General features: G+C 37.4%; 2 protein-coding genes across 6 annotated transcripts in view; both read left to right on the top strand.

The window, feature by feature from the left end:
* Positions 1 to 542: 542 nt before the first annotated feature.
* aqp10a (aquaporin 10a) lies at positions 543 to 4,621 on the top strand. The gene is made up of 6 exons (XM_055210534.2): positions 543 to 811; positions 2,574 to 2,700; positions 2,790 to 2,927; positions 3,016 to 3,134; positions 3,264 to 3,481; positions 3,721 to 4,621. Exons 1-6 carry the CDS (start codon positions 716 to 718, stop codon positions 3,944 to 3,946), a joined length of 924 nt encoding a protein of 307 aa, XP_055066509.2. The 5' UTR covers positions 543 to 715; the 3' UTR covers positions 3,947 to 4,621.
* Positions 4,622 to 6,500: 1,879 nt separating this feature from the next.
* The window catches only part of atp8b2 (ATPase phospholipid transporting 8B2), a 39,517-nt gene continuing 18,865 nt past the window's right edge, over positions 6,501 to 27,152 (top strand). Inside the window, exons 1-17 of one of the 5 annotated variants that reach the window (XM_055210753.2) lie at positions 6,501 to 6,683; positions 8,794 to 8,900; positions 8,982 to 9,049; positions 17,006 to 17,064; positions 17,198 to 17,311; positions 17,895 to 17,993; positions 18,153 to 18,214; positions 18,418 to 18,490; positions 18,743 to 18,813; positions 18,984 to 19,063; positions 19,912 to 20,070; positions 21,838 to 21,926; positions 23,558 to 23,754; positions 25,220 to 25,428; positions 26,154 to 26,185; positions 26,298 to 26,469; positions 26,676 to 26,864. In XM_055210753.2, coding sequence (XP_055066728.2) covers positions 9,025 to 9,049; positions 17,006 to 17,064; positions 17,198 to 17,311; positions 17,895 to 17,993; positions 18,153 to 18,214; positions 18,418 to 18,490; positions 18,743 to 18,813; positions 18,984 to 19,063; positions 19,912 to 20,070; positions 21,838 to 21,926; positions 23,558 to 23,754; positions 25,220 to 25,428; positions 26,154 to 26,185; positions 26,298 to 26,469; positions 26,676 to 26,864 — 1,630 coding nt within the window. In that variant the 5' untranslated portion in view covers positions 6,501 to 6,683; positions 8,794 to 8,900; positions 8,982 to 9,024. Of the gene's footprint in view, positions 6,684 to 8,793; positions 8,901 to 8,981; positions 9,050 to 11,329; positions 11,476 to 16,984; positions 17,065 to 17,197; positions 17,312 to 17,894; positions 17,994 to 18,152; positions 18,215 to 18,417; positions 18,491 to 18,742; positions 18,814 to 18,983; positions 19,064 to 19,911; positions 20,071 to 21,837; positions 21,927 to 23,557; positions 23,755 to 25,219; positions 25,429 to 26,153; positions 26,186 to 26,297; positions 26,470 to 26,675; positions 26,865 to 27,152 lie in introns of those variants that run through there. The other 4 variants (XM_055210751.2, XM_055210750.2, XM_055210749.2 and 1 more) reach the window with 4 other exon arrangements.

The raw sequence follows: 27,152 nt of genomic DNA, 5'->3' as shown, positions 1-27,152 counted from the left end.
TCAGGCCTGAGGAAGATTTGTTGCAACCCTGCATTGGGTCAAAAAGGGACGACCCCATTCTGTTGGGTTGTAATTTAACCTATGCTGGGTTGTTTACACATTTTAATATAGTGTCCTCTTGTGTGATCATTTTTAAACTATGCAAAGAAAGATTGAGGTATTATAGAGGACTTGGGGATTTGATCCCCTGCTCATCCTGTAAGAATATACTGTAAAAGCCTCCTTGCTTGGCTATAATACAGTATTGTCAACAATCCCATTTGGTTATTTAATTTAATGTAAACGATGCAGGTCCTTGCTTTGGGAAAGACATTGTGGTGTGGAGATCTGGACTAGATAATTTGATGATCACCGAATACCGTATGTCATGTCAAGATGATATCCAATGTCAAAATGGTAATCTTTTATCAAGATTATCTTTTTGGAATTGCATGTTAATGCCCCTTTAAGATTATAGATCATTAATTAATCTTCCCTCTCTATCTCTGTGTCCTCCTTGATCAGTAATGATTTATAAGGGGGTTGTGGTCTAATAGTCCAGATCTGTGTATACTGTAGCTCAGATGTGGATGTTGACTGGTTGATGTGGGGGATGTTTGAAACACGTGAATGTATTAGAAAGAAGGTTTAAAGGTGAACAGAGCTAATAGACAGATAGTGAGGTCACAGTCGCTGCACGCCAGGAAAACGGCAGAAATCTAGGAAACCTGCAAACATGAGCCATTTAAAAAAAGTGATTAGGAAGATGAAGGTGAAAAATGAACTGACGCGACAGATTTTAGGAGAGCTTTTGGGCACTTTTGTCCTTCTGGTAAGTTTTTACATCGTTTGCACTTTTAAATGAACTTTGAGCATAGTTATTGATTCATAGAGCTTTAAAATTGTTGTTCCATTGATGTTTTTTATTTAGGACAATTTTAACCTGCTAGCTTATAAAACTATAAACATATAAACTTTATACTTGAGTTTTGACAATTATGCATAAAACAGACAAGGAACTTTCTGTTTGCTTTTGCAACAAGCTTTTGTTTCATTAATGTTCTGAAGTTTTAATAAGGCAATATTAATAAACAAAATCAATGTCAGAACATCTTATAATCACACAGTTTGTAACTCTTTCTTTATAAATACAGTATAATTGCAATAAATTAAAAAAATACTGATTCATTTATAGACATATATGGAGGGAAATTGGATAGCATATGTGTTACATTATTAGATTGCATAACTTGTGTGACGCAAGACTCTGTTTGCAATCGTGGAACAGTGTTTGTTCATGTAATTTAAACGAAGCAAGCATGTTATCTAAAGTACAGTCCACAAATAATTAGCAAGGTCTGTTCCCTATATTGTATACATGAACTATAAAATACATAATTAAAACTATATGAAGAGCTCAGATGCAAAACCCTCTAAATGTGTCTTAAAGGGATAGTTCACCCCAAAATTAAAATTTTGTCACCATTTACTCCTTCTTTTGTACTGGTATACATTTATTTTCTTCTTGCTGAACACAAAGGAAGACATTTCTAATTAAGCAGGAAGCAGGAGCACCATTGACTGCCATAGTAGGACATTAAAATACTATGGTAGTCAATGGTGCTCAGAAGTGTTTTGTTAGATACATTGCTTAAAGGTGCAGTGTGTAAATTTTAGCGGCATCTAGTGGTTAGGTTGCGAATTGCAACCAATGGCTTGGTCCACAGCTCACCCCTCGCTTTTGAAACACATAGAGAAGCTACGGTAGGCACCACCGGACAAACATGTCATCGTCGGAGACAACTTAGTAAGAAAAAATTGTCCTTTAAAGGCGGAGTGCACAATGTTTGAAAGCCAATGTTGATATTTGAAATCACCTAAACAAACACGCCCCTACCCCAATAGAATCTGGACCTTCTTTTAAAAGACCCGCCCCACACATACGCAACTCAATCTGCTGTAATGACTTTTCTGACCCCGACATGCACAGTGGGAATCGCCTGTGACGTGAACCGTGAAGGGGTCTATAGAATTTTCCAAAGCGTTTTTCAAATACTGTGCACTCCGCCTTTAAGGGCTTCTGTAGAAAAATGGCAGCACAAAATGGCGACTTCCATGTAAGGGGACCCTCGGTGTATGTAGAGAAAGGTCTCAATCTAAGGTAATAAACACATAACAGTTCATTATGTAAGGTCTTTATACACCCCTGATAATATAGTTTTGTATATTATTTTGCATTTCTGTCAAAAGATCCTTCTAAAAATTACACACTGCACCTTTAAAATATCTTTATCTGTGTTCAGCAAAATAAATACATTTAAACAGGTTTGTAAATGATGACATGTTTTTCATTTTTGGGTGAACTATCCCTTTAACACCCCTACTTTAATGGATTCTGCCACCAAACTGGTATTTCTGAATGAACTGAGGCCGGGATTAAGCAGATTAGAAGAGAAAGTATTTTATGAACATATAATACGTGCAGAGAGCAATTGGTTCTCATTTTTGATTCTCTAAAGGTGGCGTTTAGCAGCTTTTGCATCTGAGCTACTCATATTTACCATTAATATGTCATCTATTTTTCCCTGCTTTAGCTGTTTGGTTGTGCAGCAGCAGCCCAGGTGAAAACCAGCAGAGAAACTAAAGGACAGTATCTGTCTGCTAACCTGGCCTTCTCTGTAGGTGTCATGTCTGCCATGTATCTCAGCAGAGCAGTATCAGGTATAAAACAGTGATTGAGAAGTCATCTTCTGAATTTTTGTTTTGTTTTGACGTCTTTGTTTATTTTTCCCTTTCTCTTTTTCATTCAGGAGCTCATCTAAATCCAGCTGTGTCATTGAGTTTCTGTGTGTTGGGTGATCTACCCTGGTCAAAGTTGTTGCCCTATTCTCTGGCTCAACTGCTGGGGGCGTATTTTGCCTCTGGACTGGTCTATCTCATCTATTATGGTAAGAAAATACATAGAGTTATAGAGAAAGAGAGTGAGATACTGAATGATTTAAAGATTAAAGTTGTGTCTATTCTGGTTTCCCTCAGATGCCATCATGGAGTTCAGTGGTGGAGTCCTTACTGTATTTGGCCCCAATGAAACTGCGAGTATATTTGCCACTTACCCAACCGGTGTGGTGTCAATGCAGACCAACTTTCTGGATCAGGTCAGGGAACAAGCCGGTGCAGATTTGACGAGGCATTTACTGCTACATTATGCAATCACTATCATATTAATCAACAGATACTGTATGCATGCTGACTCTTTGTTTTTGCATGTCTGTTATAAAATGTAGGTGGTTGGCACAGCCATGCTGATGTTGTGTATACTACCTCTAAATGATAAGAGAAATGCTCCTGCTCCCGAAGCACTGCTTCCTCCCATTGTAGCAACAGTCGTGTTAGGTATATCCATATCGATGTCGGCTAATTGTGGAGCAGCCATAAATCCAGCTCGTGACCTTGGCCCTCGACTCTTCACTCTCACTGCAGGCTGGGGAATGGAAGTATTCACGTATGTCTGCTTACAAATTGTTATCTCTTAAAAAGGCGTCTTTATCTCTGCCCTTATTATTTCTATATCAGTACTTATCTTTCCTATTATAAAGAACTTTACTTTGCTCAGCTTTGTTGTTTGGCCAAAAATAACCTTACTTCAGTGAAACAAGTTACTGCAAAGTCTTTATGAGCACCGTGGGTGTTAATATAAAGACAATGCTATATTTAAACTCTGTCTTTTTGTAAACCACACAGATGCTACGATTATTTCTTCTGGATCCCATTAGTCGCCCCTATGGTTGGGGGTGTGGTGGGCTCAATCATATATCTGGTTTTCATTCAGTGGCATTTGCCTGACCTTGAGGATGAGGTGGAGTCTGAATGTAAGGAGATTAAAGATCAAACAAAGTTTGTGGAGCACAGTGACCTGCAACAATCGGGCAAAAAGGACGAGATATACCTTAAACTGTCAGACCTTTGAAGAGCACGAGAGGCTTTGAGATGTGAACGTAATGCGGCTCACAATATTGTATTTTACGAAGAAAAAAAACTACAGATGGGTGGACTTCAAAATGTTTAAGCCTTGTTTTGTATTACTTAGATAGGCCTATTACATTTTCTTCCCCATTCATTTTAAATTGAGGGAACTTTAAATGGTTGCTTTCATAGCTTTATTAATATTTAATGGAATATAGCTCATAAGTATATTAAATATGTTTTTTATGTCCCTTTTGAATATTTCATCTGATCTGTTATAGTTGAAGGGTGGCAGCTATAGTGGTTGGATAAAGAGTATTTTATAGTGTCTATAGCTTAATCTAAAAGCATTAAACATGACTGGTTTCCCAAACACAAATAAAAATCTCTTTTAAACTGGATTGTGTGTAAAGCATCTACATATTATTTCAGACTTAGAGAAAATCTGTATACAGCAACTATTTATTATGTACAAAGTATATGTTGTTTGTGCTATTTATAGGATTACAACCAATATGAGAAACAAACAGATTCATTGTATAATTGTATGTTAAACAGTAGATCATGTATGTTATATTTGACACCATATTGAGAGTAACTTTCTTTCTGTTAACATTCATGTGTTTGTGTTTGTACAATAACATTTACTAAAATAATAAAAACATTATCAAGAATTTAAGTTATTTGTAGTTTTGGTGATGTTTATACAATCACATTAAACCAATTGCTCTTGTTAAAATACAACATAATTCATGTTTTGTTGCATCGCAGGGCTAAAGAAGACCATTTGCTCATCTCCCGTGGTGTATGTGAGCAAATTCACAAACTAAGAGATTATGGGGCAAAGAGAAGAGGGGCATAAAGCACCTCTTAAGCAAACACCAATCAAGCTTTTGGGAATAGCTAATTATACATACTCCGAAAAAACAATATTTGTTCTTCTGTACATTCAGGGAAATGATTTCACCATACATTGTACACAATCCCACTAAACTGGTATTGCATAAGCAGTGGCATAGGTCATGGATTGATTTCCAGTGAACACAAATACTGATAAAAATGTATAGCACTGCAAGTTTCTTCTGCCAAATGAATACTGTAAATGTAAAATCATACTGCACCAGGTAACATCAATATTAAAGTCACAATGAAATTGAAATTTAAAACCTTTTGTTGAAATATTGTGTTTTGTTTTTTGTTTTACAAAAATACTTATTTCCGAGCTCCGTTGTTTAAAAAATACATGTGCCCTCATAAAAAACACAAATCTCCCCACCTCCTTGAAATTATCTTTCTTTTCTTCTGGTCATGGGGTATGGCAGGTGGACGGGGGCAGAAATGGCAGGTGGACGGGGCCCGGGAAAAGATTGCAGTGATTAGCAATCAGTGACATGACCCAACTTTCAACAATCCAATCAATTCTCGATGGACGAATTCCAAGTCCAGCCCTACCTTTTTCATTTCTGAAGCCGTTTTACTCATATATATGTCACATTGGGGAAAATAAGATCACTAGTTCTGTTTTGCGACTTTAATATGTTTAGCAGTTGTTTGGTTTGGTTTTATGAATTTATGCAAATTAGTTGCAGTACTCAAACCTAATTACAGTAACCTGCAAGATGTAACTGTAAGGTTTGTGAAGTTATACAGCTGTATCCTGTGTGCACTTGACAAATGCTTTTGCCCAGACATTAATGAAACAAAACTAGAGACAGACATTACTTACAATCATACATTGAGTACACTTTTAAATGTAACCGTAAAAATAAAAACAGTATTTAAACACTAAAATCCATTCTTTATTTTTCTGAGGTCTGAGAAAACTTTTAAACTGGCCTATAAATGAATAAACATGGAAATAAAGGTGTGAGAATGTTTAAATGTACATTAATACATATAGGGCATTTAAATAAATAAATAAATAAATATATGTAAAAATAAGTGAAAAAGTTATATATAAATAAACAATAAATCTCCTGTATAGCACTTTGGTGGAGTATTGCATTAGCAGAATAAAAGGTCACAGTTTCATACCCAGAAAAAACACATGCTGATCCATTATGCACTGCTGCTAGTCACTTAAAAAAGCATATGCCAAATGCATACAATGTAAATAAATAATATATACATAACAAAATGAATTCAACACTAAAGTTAATTTAAAAAATATTTTTGCCTGATCAAGTCACTTATTCCTTTATTTATTTTCATATTATTCCATTTTTAAAATCCCTTCAGGTTTTCTCCTCCATGTTGTTCAGACATGCTGAACTGATAAAAAAAATCCACACTTGTCTATGACCAGCAGAGGGCGCAAACGACAAACCAAAACAATGAGCACATGGTAAGGAACAAGTCAGGAAGCGCGACATTGTAAACAAAGTTACATTTTACTATATTTATTTAACAGAAAGCCCAATAAACAACACAGCTAGAGGCGTTTAGTTGAAACACGAGTAGCACTTTGTACTTTGAGCAAGAAAGACAAAAGCATGAAGCACAGGCAAACACCGCCCCCCACCTCCCTCATCCTATTACGAGTATCTGCTGACCTACAGTGCCGTGTTCGATGCATTTCACCTTTACAAGGATGCTTTGACGATGAAGGAACCGACATATCAGATACAGTATGTTGTTGCCTATAAACCTGACTGGATAGTACCCGTAAAGATGGAAGAAGCCCTCACAGATCACAAAGAAATGTCGGATATCCTCAGTGCATATAGCAGGACCTAATAAAGGTAACAGCAAGATTTGACATCAGTGAGGCTTTACATGCTATGCTGTCCATATTGATATATAAATGTAACGTCACTTTAAATGTCTTTCTTAGTTATTTAACATTATGGGCCAATATTACAACTTGTGTAAATAACACTTTAGAGATTTAATCTAGTTCAGTGGAAAACATTTTTAGAAAATGTAAGATGAAGCTCTTTGTTGGTAGTAAATGTTCTGATTAGGTCTAAGCAGTTGCAGTTTTTTGTTTTGACACTACTTTAAAGTAAAGTACTGCAGGTTTTTCATACACAAACTGTATATTTCTTTTTGCTGCTCGATATATGGGTTTTAAAGTATATGCAAGTCACTTTTTTACTTAATTGAGCCAAGGATTTAAGCAAGTTCTTGACATTCCTGAGAGTAAAAATCTGACTGGCAGCCAAGTAATGTGCTTTAATGTGCTTAGAGAATCAGCTATGTAATAATTTCCTAGGGAGAAAAACAACATAAGTGAATATACTGTATATGAGAGAGAGAGAGAGAGAGAGAGAGAGAGAGAGAGAGAGAGAGCAGTTGCTCTTCATTTATAGTCAGTAATATCATTATTGTGGTTCTAGCCTCATGTTATTTATTGCTTGACCTTTCGAGTTGTGAGCATGACATGATGTTACAGATAATAAACCAAATGTAAGATTGCACCTGACAATTTATTGTTGATTTAAGCTTATATACTGTATTACTTTCAGGTTTTTGTTTATAACTTTCTCATTCATTGGCCACAAACACATGTCCGTGGCGTTGGTAGCACAATACACCAGTAGTAAGCACTCATATGAGTGTACATGCACCCGCCATTGAAAGAATGTGCATTTTTATGTACTGTATGTATACAGTATGTTGCTGCATGATGCATACACTGTAAAAAATGTCTGTAGAAATTACAGTATTACTGGGTATTACTGGCAACTAGCTGCCAGTAACTTACTGTAGATTTTACATTTATGTTATTTACTGGCAACATTTTGTTCAAAGTTAAATGAACATGACATTTTTTTTACTTTATCTTCTAGAGTAAGTTACTGGCAACCAGCTGCAAAATTACAGCAAATTTTTTATAGTGTATGGCCCGATATACGGTAATAGACTGTAATCATGGCTGGCATGCATGTATGTCAGCTTGTCAGGCTTTGTCTGTAGACAGAAATATTGCATTTCGCATTCAGTATTGAAATGCCCCCGTTTCTTATATCTGTGCGTATTTAAAGCAACTGATCATCTTCAGCAATATTCTGAGGGCCACTATGAGACAGAAGAACGTATCTCAGAATCACACTTGGTCATTAATAAAACAATCAAGTCAGTGTTAGAAAGGTATTACTAATTTACATAGGATTTGAAAGAAAGTCATTGATTTTGTAAGCCAGTGTTACCTCCTGTTTCTCTTCTGATCTAATTATGAGATTAGGAGTTTGATTTTACTCATTGATTTCTCTTTGATTTCAATCTTTGACATGACCTTACTCAATCAGTATTAAAGATATCATCAAGGTTATTTCAGAATGTTCTTGTAGGATGATTTTATGTAGAAAACAGTAAATCACTTGAAAAGATTTTTCGCAAACTGCATCACAAATCTTAAACTTACAACTTAAGTGTATTCTATTATCTATTTTATGTATTTATTGTACTTATTAGCACTGCAGTATAAGTGCTGTTTAATAAAATAGTCTAAATCTAAGCAATTGAACTCCGCTGCTGTGTGTGCCCCCTCTATTTATTGTACCTCAGACATAGACGATAAAGGAAGACAGTGTGTGGCGTCTTCTTCAGAAAGAGATTTATTGGTAACCAGGCACACAGACATCTTTTTGGTGCTGCACCAGACTTAACCAGACCACATCTATCACTTAAGCCTATAAGGGTATAGTCTTAATAATTACTTTTCTGCCTTTAGCTTGCCCTTTAAATAATGGGCAAATGTAAGCACCTCAATTGTCTTATCTCAGTTGTTTAGCTTAAGGCTATCTGTTGTCATTAGATTAGCATAATTCATAAGTCCCAACTCATGATGCAGGCATATTGTAAAACTTACCAGCATACAACATACAATAAATTCTTTCCATGTTTCAGGCATCAAGTTTACGGCAGCAGGTTCATTACCAATGGCTTAGTTTTAGCTGACTGTCGTTGTTAAGGATTAAATGTCATTGAATTTCCTGAGTGAGCGTAAACTGTTGGTATGTGTCCCCTGTTTTACCCTTGAGATTCTGTTGACAGCGTTACTCTCTCACCATGTGTGTTTTCGCATGTGGTTGTAGATTTTCCCATGGGACGGAGCGGCAGAGATTCAGAGGTGTGGAAATGTTCAGAAAGAGACCTCCTCCAGGTAAACTTAGTTATTCTCCCTAAACAGAAACACACACATTTTATTGACATGCGCCCCGAATTGAATAATTATTCAATATAAAGGTCAGGGTTCCCATGGGTCCTTGAAATCCTTGAAAGTTTGAGCCCTGGGAAGTTTTTGAAAATATACATACATAGATACAGGTCATTGAAAGTGCTTGAATCTATTTTGTACAAGAAGTTTTTTGTAAAAAAAAATTAATATTCCCTGTGTAGTGTAGGATATTATCATAAAAATTCTAGACTGTTTAAGCACACATGCTAAACTGTTCACTTTAAATGCTTATATCTTCTGTATGTGAATGTTGATTCATATCAAAATGCTTTTTTTTGCATAGTTGTGTTTGACACATGAAAACGTCTCGGTTATGTATGTAACTGTTGTTCCCTGAGAAGGGAACGAGACGCTGCGGCTCCCTTGCCATACTTCCTGCGTCCCTGTAACGCCGTCTTGGCAATATTTCAGATAGCGATATACTTCCTGGCTCCTGCGTCACCCTGTCTTTGCCGTTAAGCCTCACCATTGGTTGAATTTGATATGCACATTCAGACGCACTTACCCCTGGAAGCGTCCCCAAAGTATCATCACAGCGACGCAGCACAAGTTCCCTCGAAAGGGAACTGTAACAATGTATCTTAAAAGGTAACACAATGTAACCTTGCTCTTACTTGAAATGTGTCCCCACATTTAGTCCTTGAATTTGAGGGTATTGGACCTGGAAAGTCCTTGAAAGGTTCTTGAATTTGAAGTTAACTAAGGTGTGGGAACCCTGAAAGCAAAGGTCTTATGTCTATTTTTGCATCCAACAGTGAGATTGCGAATTGAAATACACCTCAATTTTAAAACGCAATGTGAAGCTACAGTATGGTAGCTGCCACAGGACAAACATGTCGTCGTCTGAGCCAGTGTACAGTATGAAATCCGCTCTGAAGAACAGTTTTCCGATTAGAGCTACTGTAGAAACACGAAGGCGACTTCCATGTATGGGAACCCGCGGTGTATGTAGATAAAAACTGCTTATTCTGAGGTAATTAAAACAATACAATTTATTATGTGAGGTCTTCATACACCACTAATAATATAGTTCTTTATATCGTATTGCATTTCTGTCAAGAGATCATTTTAAAAGTTATACAATGCAACTTTAAAAATATCAAAACTTTTCTTTTACCTTTAATGTATGCATCAGCAAAACAGATGGATAATCTGTTGTGTTGTGTAATCATCGGCCTTCTTGATTTCACAAAATATTTCATGCTTGAAATGATATTAACGCATAATGACCTTCAAAACAGCCGTTGAATGTTTTATGTGGACTCTCCTTGTTTAGTTCTTAAGCCATTAATAGACTTTAAAATGACCTGCCTGACCTGATTTATTTATGACTTATTTTGTTATATATTTCGTTACATGTGGCACATATAAAATGAGTTATTACAGTTTTTTCGACCTTAAAAATCAACTGCACCTGCACGTGAGTTTGTTTATACCAGAGCACAGTGTTTAGCAGTCAGTACGTTTCTTCAGACACGAGATTCCCTCCCTCCTCTCCACACATTATGAGAGAGAGAGACATGACACGTGCACAGACATCCGACTAGTCCACATGTCGTCCGCAGTGCAAAACCTTTCTTGCCCCTCATTATGACTTTTCTACAAAAACGTCATGAGACTGCATGTCTGTCTGGAGCCTTTTGGTCTCTCAATCGTATTACTTGTATGGATATTTCATCTCTAATGTATCTGGGTTTCTTGTGTCTTCTACACCTTTCAGAGTTCTGCAGTGTAAGTTGCCCTGGCAACCTCTCATCATCTGATTTCTATTGGACATGTCCTTAGCCAATACAAAGCCTTTCTGGTTATGTCATATAAAAACAACAGCGTGCATCCAGTGGCGCCGCTCAGATGTTGTTAGTATAACGTTAATACTTTAATATGTCGCCAACCAGTCCTCACAAATATCAATGCGCTTTTAATGTTATTTTTGGCTTATACGTCAGCTAACCTTCGAAATGGCTGAAATACAAGAAGAATGCGGATAGACACGAAAGGAACAAACTTAGGTTGCTCTCGATAGATGTGGAATCAGGGAAATTTGTATTTTTAAAATACGAGGGAGAGTCCAGATGTGTTAGATACTGTAGGACTACCTCACCCGAAATGACCTCAACGAAGCAGCGGGAAATGAAATTGAAGATGCATTAAGTGCACACACTCGTGTCTGCAGCTGCCGCGCGCATTTCCTATTCGTTGCGGCTGTGCGCGCGGACCCCTGTAAACACAACACCGGTGGGACAAAATGACTATTCCGAAAGACATCCCGGAGAAGTGGTTCCCAGTCATTCTTCCTCTTAAACGGAAGAAAGAGGAATTATCCAGCTCGACAAAAATAAGAAACACCGCAGGTATTTTACTTTAGCGATATTTATACAATTTGTTACCACAAATTTGCTTATATCTATCTGAGTATTACTATAAAGTACTGTATGAGGGAACAATAAGAGTTCATTTAAACAGCTACATTGTAATGTCATATATAAATAAATTCGTCAATATAGGCCTGTAAACAACAAATAGGTTTTCCATCGGTTTTTAAACCTTCATCCTGTCATGTAAATAAAGATTTTATGCTCTTCATAAATGTGTTTTCTCATTCATTATTCACACTCATGATTGTTTCACAAAAGTCACTCAGTGCTGTAAATGTGTGCGTGCCTGTGAGCGCGCGCGCGCGCGTGCATGCGTGTTTGGTTCTCTACTGTTTCATGACCTTGTGATGATAATGATGATGATGACAATCTTCATCACCCTTTCCCCACACAAAATGTTTCACTCATTCATCATACAAAACTTAGTTGCATACTAGATTTAAAATCTTTATGTCCTGTGTTATGTATATGTTACACATATATATAAAAGGCAACTAATACTTTAGGGGGTTTGTTGTGTGAAAATGATTGCATAAATATTTTGCCTTGAATATAAAGGTCACATAATGTGTCATCCTAATATAATGGTCCTCATCTAGATTTTCATCCTGTAGGTCTTCTTAGCTGTTTATTTTACCATTTGTTACATGAGCACTCTGTTATCACCAGGGTGAATCACTTATCAGCGTGAGGTCATATTGCTGTATAATTGGCCCTGTCTAAATGTCATTTTTATGTTACAAACACAGCCTGTATTATATTCACATTCATGTTTTGTTTCAGCACGCTAGGTTTTATTTTTTATTGTTTTCATTAAGGAAATTTCTGTTATCAATGTTTTTGTAACATATATTAGTGAAAGTTGCTGGATGGTGATGTTAAGCTATTTTGGTTTGTAAAGTGAGACAAGCTTTAGTTTATGCAGCCATGCATTCCCTCCATACTGTAGGACATCTTCAGTTAAGTTTTGCTTCTCACTTTGTCATCGCTGCAATCTTCAGTTTGACTTCATGTGCTCGTTTTAAAGTCTGGGGGATTTCTCTGTGGTATCCTTGTATGTGTGGGCATTACAGTTTAAGGCCTATTTGATCTGATTTGCCTGTACACAATGACTTGAAAATGAGATTTCCCGTCTGTCTGTCTGTCTGGTTTATTTATGTCTCCCTTTCCTCATAACAAGATATCTAAAGTACAGTGTACGTTATATCATATATCCTCTTGTTTTCAAGCATTAGAAGGTAAGCTTACTCTGAAAATGTCCAGGATGACTCATCAATGATGGATACACTGTGTACAAGATATCAGTGTATCAGTGTCGTTTTAAATATAGAAAAATCCCACAATACCTTTCTCTCGTAGCTGTACTGTCGTCAGTTTTAGTGTCAGTAGTAATAGCTGCCAATCACTGCACTGGGTGTGAAGAATTATGCTATCATAAACCAATGCTTGAAGTTTATGGGCATTTTTTTCCACATATAACTCTGTGCTACTTTTTACAGATTTATTTTCAAAGATATTTCATTGCTTGTCTTGGACGTTTTTTTGAATATGGTCTGTCGTCTTGAAAGGGTAATCAAGGCGAATGCATTTGGTCGGTACAGCATATATATTAGAGCAGTAGAGAGGTGAGAGATGGATGGTTTTTTGTGCTAGTACACAGAGCTGAGTGAGGCGCTTGGATGTATCGCATGAAAGCACAAGCAAAAAGAAGAAAGAATTGAAGAGTAAAAGCAGATTGAATGAAAAGATAAAGGCAGGCGTATAAATGCTGCAGAGTGGGTGAGATACCAGATAAAGGTCATACTGTATGAAGGGCAGACTTTTTTATTTGTTAAACAAATTCTTTATGATTGCTCAGCACATAGCTAGTATGTTTTGTACTGTAAGTGTGCATGTTGCTTTGCTTTATGCCGAGCATTATAAACGAAGACATTAGTGAGGATTTGACCTCTGATACGGATGGAGCTTGTGTGCGATATTTGGCTCCTGCGGTACCACTGCTGTGTGTGCAAAACGGATGAAGCACTGTAGCAATTAGCTCACCCACTAAGAGGCTAATTTGAGCCTGTGACTTGTCACTTTCAGACATTAACCGAGACTAATAGTTTGAATGGTGGAAACAACAGGTACATCAATGGTGCCCCAGAGCTTTCTGACACTGTGGATAAATATACTGTCATTAAACATGAACGAAAGACTGCCTTTGGCAAAAAAATTGATTCTTGTCATTTACATCACAAGTAGTTGAATTTAGTGTTAACTTGAGGAGAATCAATATTCTGTCAACAACAATGAACCTACTCACGACTTTTGAAGTGTCTTCACGTGCCACTAGCTGACATAAGATATAATCTGTACTGCAACCATCCATTGCCAGTCTGTTTAAAAATGTCAGTAGTGCTGAATCACAGCAGTAAATGCTTGACAGATTTTTTAAAGACATCACATAAGCTGTGTTTCGCTCACTGCGGCTGTCCTTTGGAGTATTGGTAAGGGTGCAGTGTTAAAAAGTGCTAAATGGTCCGTTTTGCTGAGGTGCTCTGGGTTGGAACCAGAGCATCGGACAGGCAGAGCCATTATGTCATCGACAGCCAATAAGCAGGTGATGCTGTCCCGGATGCTGGCAACTACTGTGTGGTTTCCATCAGGATTGATGACAGCAGGAAAGAGTACAGAAGATAGCCTGGGGAAAGAAGAGAGAACAAAGTGACCTTGAGGGAGAGAAAAGAAAGGAAAGAGAATTAGTATATTAATGAGGTCGGACGCCTCAAGGTTATTTTCATTGTAAATGATGCTGCATCTCCTCACATTCCCTTAAACAAGTAGGTTTATAGGATAAAGTGCAGGATTATTAGAAACATCCTTTTTTTTGTGCATTCGTTCATGGATTAGCAATGTTAGACAGTGATGATTAAATGCAACATTGCATAGGTGTGTTCACCTCCTGCGATATTGACATGTGAATTCAGGTCCAAAAATAGCAATTTAAACCAATATAGGTCAACCACTGATCTGAATATTAGGGGGCGTGTTCTTATTGTCTCTATAGTAGGCGATTTGTCTTGTCATAGGAAGTACTGTGAAACATAACTGAAGGTGTATTTGTGTGTTGCAGTGTGTGTAAGCAGCAGTATGTGTCAACCAGTGTCTCTGGCCAGTATAGAGGAGAAACACGAGGTAGCTGTGCTGTGTTTTCACAGGAAACCACAGAGATGAGAGTCTCAGTCACAAAGGACAGGACAGAGCAGGTGTGAGCGCTTAGTGCAGAAGGAAATGGGCTTCAGGGTGATGGCTATGTATGTTTGCGTGCAGGGCTTTGACCTTTAATGATGCACTTACAGTAAATGGTGCATGACATTCATCAGACTTCTCTATCTCTCTTCCTCTCTCTCTATGTCTCTCGCTCTCTTTCTCTCTCTGAGGTTTTTGTAGGTTGGTTTTTTGGTTTGAATGTCCGTGCAAATTATAACGAGACAATAGTCTCACGTTCAAAGATTTTGTTGATGTAATGCATTGAACATTATAGCATTGGGATTGGATATGTACAGTATTTCTGCATACATGTTTGTGTTATTGTCTATGAAGAGAAGTAGGTCTCTTTGTTTTTATCTTTCTCTTGTGCAGTGAGTAATCAGGTCAGTCTTTTGATTTTTTTAGATGATTCTCATGAATATACATGTAATCAGCGAAATCACATGCAAGGAAACCTTAGTCTTTATATCTGGCTGCATGAGCTGCAGAGACGCACACGTGATCGTGTGTTTATCAGTGAGAAAAGGCCTAAGGTTATGTAGAAGATGCAGGAGAGATGGCAGATAAGAGTTCGAGTCTCTCTAGAGACCAGATTAGATTTATAACTGAATAGAATTAAGTGTCTTTAACTAAGATGCAGTGTGTCAGTCACCCATAAATTATATGGTCTGATGAAACCCACACACGCACATACAGCAGTCTGCTTCACAGAATGACCGACCATTAACCAGCAGAAATGAACTGTGCAGATGTATAAACCAGGCAAAGTGAATCCAGCAGAGCAATTTTTTCCGGTTTCTTTCAAAAAAGGATAGATAAAAACGTAAGATTAAAAGCTTTATTCAGATAGCAAATGGTGATTTTTTTGTGTCTTTGTTTTGCTTTTGTTTTTTTGTGTTCAGATGGAATGAGCTTTTTGTGAGCTTTGGAAACTGTTGCCATTGTAGAGTTTCGCTCTTGGCAGAAGTGAAAACAACAGGTTGTCTGTCAGCTTGTGCTTTTTTGAAACATTGAAATCAGCCACATCTTTCATCACCTTAGGTGTTATATGCTTAAGCAGCCACAGCCATTTAAACCCACCTGCTGATCATGTAGATTCTCATATACAGTTTGTGAACGTCTATGTATTTGTGACCCACCCACTGATCTGATAGTTAACATTTCTATATTTGTCATTTCCGTTGGTGTCATTTCCTATTACATTACAAATATACATTCAAAAGTAGGTCCCTTGTGAGTACTCGGACCTGAATACAACACATATGTGGCAGCCACATGCATCACAACATAATGTGTGGTTCGGTTTCTTGACTTTTTTATGTTTTGAATTTTGACTTTTATTATTTGCAATGTGAATTAGAGGTTTTTGCCAAAAAAGCTTGCATGTACTTAGAGGGTTTTGCAGCGAAAGACAGTCATGTGTTAAATGCCAATGAAAAAGTGACATTTGTGAAAACAAGGCATTTCAGTTACTGACTAAAAACCATTTTATTGCCATTAAAGTGAAAGTACTAAACATAAGAGCCTGATAAAAAAAATGCTAATTTACAAGAAAACGCACATATGGCCCAATCCCAATTCTATTTTATACCCCCTGCCCATACCCCTATGCCTACCCCTTCCCCTTGCCCCTTGAAACAGAGGGTCAAGGGGTAGGGCTGAAATTATTCCCCTAAGAAATGGGACAGCACTACTAGACTGTTACACATCATCATAAGTCGTTGCTAGATCATACGTCATAGATGCGTCTATGTAATAATACAATAAAATGTAATAATACAATAAAATGTAATAATACAATAAAATATGAAAAAAATATGTAGTGGAACTATCACAAAGTCAATAACATTAGCAAACTTTTTTACTAATCTTTTTTCTAAGAACACTACAGTATACATGAAAACAAAATTAAAGGTAACATAAAATAAGTGATTATATGTTATTAAAATACTTTTTTGGGCCATATATTGGAAATTTATCATACCCCTTCATCTGAAGTGTGGTCCCTGGCCCTTCCCCCTACCCCTCCAGCCAAAAGAGAATTGAGACACCCCTAGTACTTCACGTGAACGTGCAAAACAAAGGGGAAGGGGGAAGGTGTAGAATTGGTTTTGGGCCTTAGAGGGTTTTGCATCTGAACTCTTCCATGTGTTTCCTGGCTATTAAACCTGTGACTAATTGAAAATCTATTTCTCTCATCAAAATTAATGTCTTTCTGTTGGTTACATGTCAGTGTGTTTTGGTTGTGTCACAGAGGAGGAAAGGAGAGTCCGAGCCAACGACAGAGAGTACAATGAGAAGTTTCAGTACGCTGTAAGTGACACAAACACAACCTGTACAGTTTCAAGATGACTTTCATCTTTCTGCCCTGATCTTGTTCTCCCTCATCAATAAAACCTGGTGTCAGTGTCCATTATCATCTTCTGCCCCGCCTCTCTCCTCACAGAGCAACTGCATCATGACCTCGAAGTACAATGTCATCACCTTTCTACCTGTCAACCTCTTTGAGCAGTTCCAGGAAGTTGCCAACACCTACTTCCTGTTTCTCCTCATACTGCAGGTATAGACTCTGAATGTGTGCTTACTGTCAATTTATGTTTTATAGCCATCAGCACGTGAAGCATTACAAAGAGCGTAGTCATAGCTGTGTGTAATCGTGATTTAGTCACCACTCATAACAGGAACTACAGTGATGTCACCTCAAAATAAAGACTTACGGATAAAGATGAAGTTGAAATTACAAACAGAGATAAAAAAGATAGGAAAATTGGATGTTTGTGGAAAATCTGCCATTGTATGATCTGTATGCATCTATTAGAGCGGTAATTCTCAAACTGGGGGCCCGCAAGATGATGCCAGTTTTATGAAATTTTATAAAATACTATCATTTTTCATAATTTTTGTGTAATTAAACATAAAATAATGCTACTGACCTACAGCAATATGTTGTACATGTTTTGTTACATTCAGTTACAGTCAAAACATTTTCTTTAGGGGGCCACAGAGCGATGCACTACACATAAAGGGGGCCGCATGCCGAAAAAGTTTGAGAACCACTGTATTATAGGATTTCTTAAAAATGTCCCTTTATGTTTAAAAATGTGCTATAGAAATGACTAAATGTGCGTTTATCTGTGTCTTAGTTGATTCCACAGATCTCCTCATTATCCTGGTTCACCACCATTGTGCCTTTAGTGCTGGTGCTGAGCATCACTGCAGTCAAAGATGCCACTGATGACTATGTGAGTTTCACATACACATATTGTAACTTACTGTAAATCCCCAAAACCCCCTACATGCACAAATTTCACATACATTTATAACGACCACCTAACACGCCGCAAGTACCACATGAATCAACAGTCGCACGCTCACATCACTTACATCTCTCTGCATTACAGTTTCGTCACAAAAGTGACAACCAGGTGAATAACCGTCAGTCTCAGGTCCTCATCGGTGGCATGTGAGTCCTTTATTAGTAACATATGCTTCCTTATATTTGCTTTTGCTTCATATTGACAATAAAAAAATCTGCTGTATATGTGCTGTAACCCTGAATTACAATTTTAATGTGACCAGTATAGCTGTTTCTTTATTCTACAATCTTAATAATTTGCACAAAGCACTTATGAGTCTCTTTTATACTTTTTTTTTTATTGTTTTCAGTCTTCAGAAAGAGAAATGGATGAATGTCAGAGTCGGTGACATCATCAAGTTAGAGAACAATCAGTTTGTGGCGGTGAGTCTTTTTAACTGGTGCTTCATGACATCACTCTGCCCCCAATTCAAAGGGCTTTAAATAAAACAAACTCTTAATGCAATAAATACTAGACATGTCTGCATCAGCTCTGCACTCCCAGACACCTGACACTATTAGCAATTTATGGCCATGTCTGCTTACGTGATAATGTCTGATGGATTAAGTCCTAAATACTGTACCTATGATGCTGTAATGCCCTGTGTTATTGATCTGCCACTGTATGTGTTACAGGCTGATCTGCTCCTGTTGTCCAGCAGTGAACCTCACAGCCTGTGTTACATTGAGACTGCAGAGCTAGATGGGTACATTGGTTACTTATTTATGTAGACAGGAGTTTTCACGTCTGTAAGCTATATTTAAAAAATTTGAGACTCAAAGCTGTTATTAAATATTTTTGTCAATCGCAAACTCATATGTTTGTTTGTACTGTACAGTAGCTTTGTTTGTTCATTTATTTGTTTCTCTTCTTTAGCGAATCAAACATGAAGGTGCGTCAATCTCTGTCTGTTACCTCAGAGCTGGGAGATCCTAATAACCTGGCCCAGTTTGACGGTACGAACCTGTGTGTAAGCTAGTGAATGAACGAGTAAAGTGAGCGAGAGATTAGCAAACAATTATATGTAAAGAAACGGAAAGAAGAGTGAGGTAATAGATTGAGACTGCAAGTGGGGATAAAAGTGTATGTGGTGGACAGTTTCTCAGCAGCGGCTGCCACACAAACACACACCCCGACAGCATCGAACCTGTGTCAGCACAGACCACCTACGCTTCCTGTTTTTTAACACCAACAAAAAATTCCCAAACTCACAAAATGTACAGAAGCCGGACTGCGGCACGGTCGATCATAATCGATTGCACGCAGTTTGTGAACAGAAAAGTGTTTAATTCATAACGTTAAACATAACGTCTCGGTTACGTGTGTAACTCTCGTTCCCTGAAGGAAGGGAACGGAGACGGTACATCCCAATGACGTCGTAGTGACCGACTGAAAGGAAACTCCAGTAACACATATACAATTGTACTAACTTCAATATTTTATCATTTGTGGCATCTTTGTTTTAAGTTTCAAGTTTTATTTGTCATATCATGTGTACATGTGTCAGTGATGAAATGTACATTGAAATGCTTTGTGTGAGGCTCAGGCAGTCTACATCAGTATTTAACATAATACTAATATAAAGAACAAGAAAAAATATTTTAAGGATGACAGAAGTAAAACAAAATACCAATAAAATAATAATAATATGTAGTATTTACAATAAAAGAAAGAAATACAGTAAAATAAAAAATGGAAGGTGCTATATTATGGAATATATACTTTGTCTTAAAAGTGCAGATGCTTAAGGTTCACAAGCACAATAGTATCTGTTCTCTGCGTCTCACGCTGTGTGTATTTGCAGGAGAGGTGGTGTGTGAGCCCCCCAACAACAAGCTAGACCGTTTCTGTGGGACTCTGTATTGGAAAGACTGTAAATATGCCCTCAGCAACCAGAACATGCTGCTGCGCGGCTGCGTACTGCGCAACACCGAGAGCTGTTATGGCCTTGTTATATTCGCAGGTATGTGTGTTTAAGTGTACCCAGGTTTGGCCAAATTTTGTAAAGTGTCATTATGAGTGAAACATGTCAAAACCATGTTTAAATGACCCCTTCACATGTGGGGTAAATCATGTCTTGCTTTCAATCTGACTACTGTATAGCAACAGATTTCAGTACCATAATGAGAATGAGATGTCCTTACTAGTATAGTGAATCAAGTCTCTTTGTTTGCACCTACTTAACCATATTTTGGGACAAATTTGTACCCAAAAGTGAGGGGAACCTGACACAACCTGCTTTTGGGAAGTTCTCTATTTGTAAAAAAAGCTATGAAATTATAAAAAACACATTTTTATTAATGCAGAATGTTTTCTGTTAAGGTTAGAATCTGGATTAGGTTTCGGCCATATTTATTAGGGCTGCACTGAAATGAAAATTCTTGTCCGAAAAACAGGAAACCAAGGCCGAAAACCGAAACACCGAAAGAAATTATTATGCAATTATTAGTACCATTGCATTTATGACTATCACTGTGTACTACCTTTACTAGGGGTGTGACAGATCACAAAACTCACGGTTCGGATCACATTACAGTTTTTGAGGCACGGAGCGGATTATTATTTCGGATCAGCAAAAAAGTGGTGGGAAAATCTAATAACAAATAAAGAAATTATAAACATTTATAAAAAAGTACAAAGTTGCACATTAAGTAAGGTCTGAAATTAGCATTAGGTACAGAAATCAAATTAAATAATTCAAAACACTGTGTGCAAAATAAATTACATATAATAATTATTTTTTTAGAGCTACAGAAGTGATTTTCTCTTTGTCTTGGGTTGTTTGATTAACATTAATGACACAGACTTAAGTAAGTTAATTGAGGTTACTGTCTCTTTAAGATCAAATAAGCAAAGACTGGTTTCTGACTGTAATCTATCATACATTTAAGACATAAACAAATGTTTTTATTAGAAAAAGAATACTGTGGATATTATTTTGTTTGTATGTGCCCTGTCAATAACAGAAACATTTTATGTTCACTTGCTTTTTGAAACGCCTCTCTTCGTGTATGCACTATTGAGTGCACTTAAACACGCGCACACAGAGATGGAGGGCGAATTCCAAACGAGGCAGCATATACAAACGTCATTGCTTTATTCGTCAAATGTATTTTAATGGACTATGTATGAGACACAGTAGCGCGACTCTCTCTAAAGTTTACACATCAAGAGGTTTGATCTTTGTAGCTCATAGTGATGAGCACATCTAACTGGAGCTGGACCGGACACATTCAACCGCATGTGCGTCTGTGCGTACAGAAAGCTGCTTACTTTAGCGCCTTTTTGTGGTTAAATATGTCCACTCCGCAGACAAGTTGCTTCAGACAAGCACGTGCAGGTCGCGGTTTCTGTTTGTGTCATCACAACATTTCGGCCGTATTGTTTCGGTGATAAAAGTCATTCGGTGGCCGAATATTCGGTGCAATGGTGTATTAAAATGTATAGTATATATCAGGGGTGGGACTTCCTGGTCCTGGAGGGCCATTTAGCTCCAACCCTAATTAGACACACCTGGGGATGACTTGGAAATTACTTTCAGCTGTGTTATAGGGTCGGAGCTAAACTTTTAGCAAAGTGGTCCTACAGGACCAGGAATGTCCACCCCTGGTATATATAGTATAGTAGTGTATAGAAGTGTATGGAATTTAGGTAGCTAAGCACTGTAAACGTGTGTATGTGACAGTGTAATTCTTATTTTAACCTGTCATAACATGATGGTACTGCACAGGTCCTGACACCAAGCTGATGCAGAACAGCGGCCGCACAAAGTTCAAGAGAACCAGTATAGATCGACTGATGAACACACTGGTGCTGTGGGTGAGAAACACATACGCTTACAAACACACACACACACACACACACACACTATTTAACCACTAAGTTGAATGTGTGAATTTTTACACATTCAAAAACCATAGTTTTATAGATAGCCTATGTGCTTCTGTAAATAAACTGCAACATTTAAAGTATTCAGTTGCATAATTTTCCCTCTTCATTTTCAAGCCATCACACAGTTGACATTACCGTTCTTAATAATCACAAGTAAAAGAATTTGGACTCTATCGCTGTCTGAAATCACCTACTTCCATATTATATACCGTAGAAGGTGAAGAGCAGTAGGCGAGGCGAGAGTAGTATGTCAGGATTCATAGTAGGCAAAACAGTAGGCGAAAAGTACCAGCATTACATACTCAGGGTTCCCACGGGTTCTTAAAATCCTTTAAAGTTTGTGAATGTGGGGAAAAAATTCAAGGCCCTGGAAAGTTTTTGAAATATACATACATAGATACAGGTCATTGAAAGTGCTTGAATCTATTTTATGCAAGAAGTTTTCTAGAAAAAAATCCATATTATTCCCTGTGTAGTGTAGGATAATATCATAAAAAATCTAGACTTTTTAAGCACACGTGCTAAACTGTTCACTTTAAATGCTTATATCTTCTGTATGCGAATGTTGATTCGTACCAAAATGCTTTTTTGCATAATTATGTTTGACACATGAAAACATCTCGGGTTACGTATGTATCTGTTGTTCCCTGAAAAGGGAACGAGACGCTGCGTCTCCCTTGCCATACTTCCTGCGTCCCTGTAACGCCGTCTTTGGCAATATTTCAGATAACAATATACTTCCTGCACCCTGTATTTGTCGTTAAACTTAAGCCTCACTATTGGTTGAATTTGATATACACATTCAGATGCACTTACCCCTGAAGGCGTCCCAAAAGTGTCACCAAGCGACGCAGCACAAGTTCCCTCGAAAGGGAACTGTAACAATGTATCTTAAAAGGTAACACAATGTATCCTTGCTCTCACTCTAAATGTGTCCCCATTTAGTTTTGAGGGTTAGAATTTGAGGGTATTGGACTTGGAAAGTCCTTGAAAGGTCCTTGAATTTGAAGTAAGCTAAGGTGTGGGAACCCTGCATACTTCTTTGAGCAAGATATTAAAGAGTGAATTAGATGAACATGTCATGTGGTTTAATTGTGCTTGTTATAATGACATATGTCATTTGATGTATCAACATGGCGGATGTAGTACGTCCGAATTCATTCATACTACCAATATTCATACTATATAAAACATTCTGTTTTAGTGGTCGATGAGTAGATACTTAATCTACAGTAAATCAGTACGTACTGTCACAGACAGTATGCGATTTCTGATGCAGGGTATGTGTTTTATGATGCAGTTTGTTTTGACATTATGACATAATTTTCCTGCTGTAGACACGTGGCATTTCTGGCTCAATAGATTTGCATAAAAAGTTAATTGCTGCATTAGCAAATAGGATAGATTTAGCATGCTGTTTTAGTTCAGTGGGCTCCTGAACCAGCTGAGCAGCTTCTTTTGAGATGAATGTGAACAACACTAACATACAATATAAATATAGAAAATATAGAGCTCCTTGGTCTCTCTTTCTTATTTGTCCTTCATCTTTCTGTTCTTAGATTTTTGGCTTTCTTGTGTGTATGGGAGTGATCTTGGCCATAGGAAACGCAATATGGGAAAAGGAAGTGGGTGCTTTGTTTCAGAGTTTCCTACCCTGGGATCCTCCAGTAGACAACTGTATCTTCTCTGCCTTTCTCTCCTTCTGGTCTTATGTCATCATCCTCAACACAGTTGTGCCTATTTCCCTCTACGTCAGGTGAGAGAACAAGCAGAATTTAAAGAGAGAAATAAATGATGTGAATGCATTGCCCAAAAAACATAAAAATTAAATTTAGTGAAGTTTATTAAAAAAAAAAAAAAATTGGGGGGTCTGCATCAGTCTAGTGAGATAGCACGCTGAGACATCCTTAATGTTTTTTTTCTGTTTATCTGTTTATTTATTTTGCTTTGTTTTGTTGCTGTCATGTTTTCTCAGACTTTCAATAACAGGTAAGCAGATAGTCCCCCAAGCGCCACTGTCTCATCTTTTTCTCTAAAATAACAACAGCCCCTCATTATTTCACAATTGGTGCAACACCACTGAAGTGCTCAACATAACTTCCCTTTTTAAAACAGCTATCTAAATGGGCTTTACCTCTGGTGTGGTTTGGTTAATTCAGCATCTTTTTTACTTCTGACCTGTACATACTTATAAAGACAGTACCACAGAAATCTCTGGGCAGTATTGTGGCACATCACTTACCCATTCATATATTTATCTTAAAAAGTAGGGTGCTTAAAAGGTTCTTCACAGAGATGCCATTGAAGAACCAGTTTTGGCTCCTCAGAGAATCATTTAGTCAAGGGTTCTTTAAAAAACATTTTGTTTTTACCTTTTGTAGTCTTTCTTCTGTGGCATTGTGAAGCACCTTAACTTTTAAGAGTGTATATGAGCTCAAATTGAAACAAAAAAAGGTTTTTGAATTTAAATGGACAGTTCAACCATTTAAATTATGTGATAATCACTCTTAGGTTAAAACTGACATGAGGGGAGAAAATAATGATAACATTTAAAGATAGTTCTATTAAAGGGGAAATTTCACAAGACTTTTTTAAGATGTCAAATAAATCTTTGGTGTCCCCAGAATACGTATGTGAAGTTCTAGCTCAAAATATCATATAGATAAATGTGCAGTTTTGGTTGTGTCCTTTTAAATGCAAATGAGCTGATCTCTGCACTAATTGGCAGTGCTGTGGTTGGATAGTACAGATTAAGGGTCGTTATTGTTCCCTTCTGACATCACAAGGGGAACCAAATTTCAATGACCTATTTTTTCACATGCTTGCAGAGAATGGTTACTGGGTTGTTCTTTTCACATTTCTTAGGTTGATAGAAGCACTGGGGACTAAATTATAGCACTTAAACATGGAAAAAGTCATATTTTCATGATGTGTCCCCTCAGTAAAAACGGTGAATGTTTTAACCACTGTGCTTTCTTTTTTCTAATGCATTTTCAATGCATTAATATTATCTAAATGGCTTCTATTAATGGTGTGATAAGGCCGCTTATCTTTTTTAACTACAAACTGAAACCTTATCTATAGGACCTCTATGCTCGGGTGTTTGTTTTGGTGTTGGTGTGTACTGTAGGTCTGCAGATAATTTTGTATTAGCTCATATTTGCATTGTGACGATAATAACCTGCTGTCTGCTTCCCTCCCAACCTGTCTGAATCTTTTAGTGTGGAGGTGATTCGTTTGGGTCACAGTTATTTTATTAATTGGGACCGGCGGATGTTCTGTAGCCATAGTAACACAGCAGCGGAGGCCCGAACCACCACACTGAATGAAGAGCTGGGACAGGTGGAGTACATCTTCAGTGACAAGACAGGAACCCTCACTCAGAACATCATGACCTTTAACAAGTGCTCCATCAACGGCCATGCATATGGTAAGGCACACAAATACATGGCAATTAATGTGTATCAGGAAAAGCATCATAAATAATAAAAGTTTTCATATCATAATGAACGCATTACCACTATAAACTAAATGATGATTTCAAATGTTTATCTTTTTTATTTTTGATGATTATAACTGACAACTATGGAAAATCCAAAATTCAGTATATCAAGAAATTGTGAAATTGTGCCAAACTCTTAATAAACAGCTAATTAACTCGAAACACCTGCAAAGGCATTTAAATGGTCTCTCAGTCTAGTTCTGTAGGTTACAAAATTAATGGAGAAGACTGCTGACTTGAGAGTCGACCAAAAGACCAAAAGATGTTCACAGAGCGCTGTGTTCAAGCACATTAATAGAGAGGCGAAGGGAAGGAAAAGATGTGGTAGAAAAAGTGTACAAGCAATAGAGATAACAGCATCCTGGAGAGGTTGTGAAACAAAACCCATAAAAAATGTGGGGAGATTCACTACTGAATTTGGGATTTTCCTTAGTTGTCAGTTATAATCATCAAAATATAAAAGAAATAAACATTTAAAATATATAAGAGTGTGTGTAATATACAAGTTTCACTTTTTGAATGGAATTAGTGAAATAAATCAACTTTTTGATGATATCCTAATTATTATCTAATATATACATATAGATATCACAAAGACAGGGATGTTGCTTTGTATTTTGTTTTAAAAATTGACTGTTTGCTGCTCATTTCAGGTGAGGTGGACACTCTTGGTGCCCAGCAAAAGGTAAATTTAAGAACAAAACGTAGAGCGAATTAGTGAGGACAAAATCTTTGTTACATAAATTTGCTCCCAGTATTGATGTACAGAATACGCTAACAATGTATTAATCTTTTAGAGGACTCCAGAGCCCCTGGACTTCAGCTCGTGGAACCCCTTAGCCGACCGTGACTTCTGTTTTTATGACCAGTCTCTGCTGGAGGCTGTCATGATGGGGGAATCAGCAGTGCATGAATTTTTTCGTGTGCTGTCTCTCTGCCACACAGTCATGAGTGAGGAGAAGAGCGAGGGTAAGAACCTAAGGTGGCCTTTTAGTACTCACAAGCTTCTTCTTTCATTTAACACCTACTATGAGATGAAATAGTGTTTAAGTTAGGAAGTTGTTACCTTTAATATTGTTAGAGGGAAATGGTAAAACAATTATGCATTTTAAATTTGATTCAATTATTTTATTATCAGTCATTTTATGTACTCTCTCTCTTTCTTGTCTCTGAAGGAGAGCTGTTATATAAGGCTCAGTCTCCAGATGAGGGGGCATTGGTAACAGCTGCCCGTAACTTTGGCTTCGTGTTTCGCTCCCGAACGCCTGGTACGGTCACCACACAAGAGCTTGGCAAATCGGTGACGTACACGCTCCTTGCCATCCTGGACTTCAATAACATTCGCAAAAGAATGTCTGTCATAGGTATCACAAGCACGTACCCACCTACAGCTTCAGAAATCATTTGAATAATGTCTGTCAGAGGTACAATATGTAATTTATGTGGATAAAGCACAAACATAGCAATCGCTCTCACACATCTACTTACTACAGCTAAGTATGAATACTGATGCATTTGTGTAGCAAACTCTAAATGGCCGTAATGCCAGATGGCTTAATACAGAGAAACAGAAACAAGCAGTAAAATTCCTCTGGGGACTACGAACTGAATCTGAATTAGCACTTATGTTGTGTATGCCGCAAACCATCACA

Source organism: Misgurnus anguillicaudatus, chromosome 10, assembly GCF_027580225.2.
Source record: "Misgurnus anguillicaudatus chromosome 10, ASM2758022v2, whole genome shotgun sequence".
Classification (NCBI taxonomy): domain Eukaryota; kingdom Metazoa; phylum Chordata; class Actinopteri; order Cypriniformes; family Cobitidae; genus Misgurnus; species Misgurnus anguillicaudatus.
The sequence above is the reverse complement of the archived record's forward strand: the minus strand, read 5'-3'. Positions and strand labels throughout refer to the sequence as shown.

Coding starts and splice junctions, on each gene's coding strand:
- aqp10a (XM_055210534.2), top strand. CDS start 716: ATGAGCCATTTAAAAAAAGTGATTAGGAAGATGAAGGTGAAAAATGAA. Junction 2,701..2,789: donor TCTCAGCAGAGCAGTATCAG/GTATAAAACAGT, acceptor TTTTTCATTCAG/GAGCTCATCTAAATCCAGCT. Junction 2,928..3,015: donor GGTCTATCTCATCTATTATG/GTAAGAAAATAC, acceptor GGTTTCCCTCAG/ATGCCATCATGGAGTTCAGT.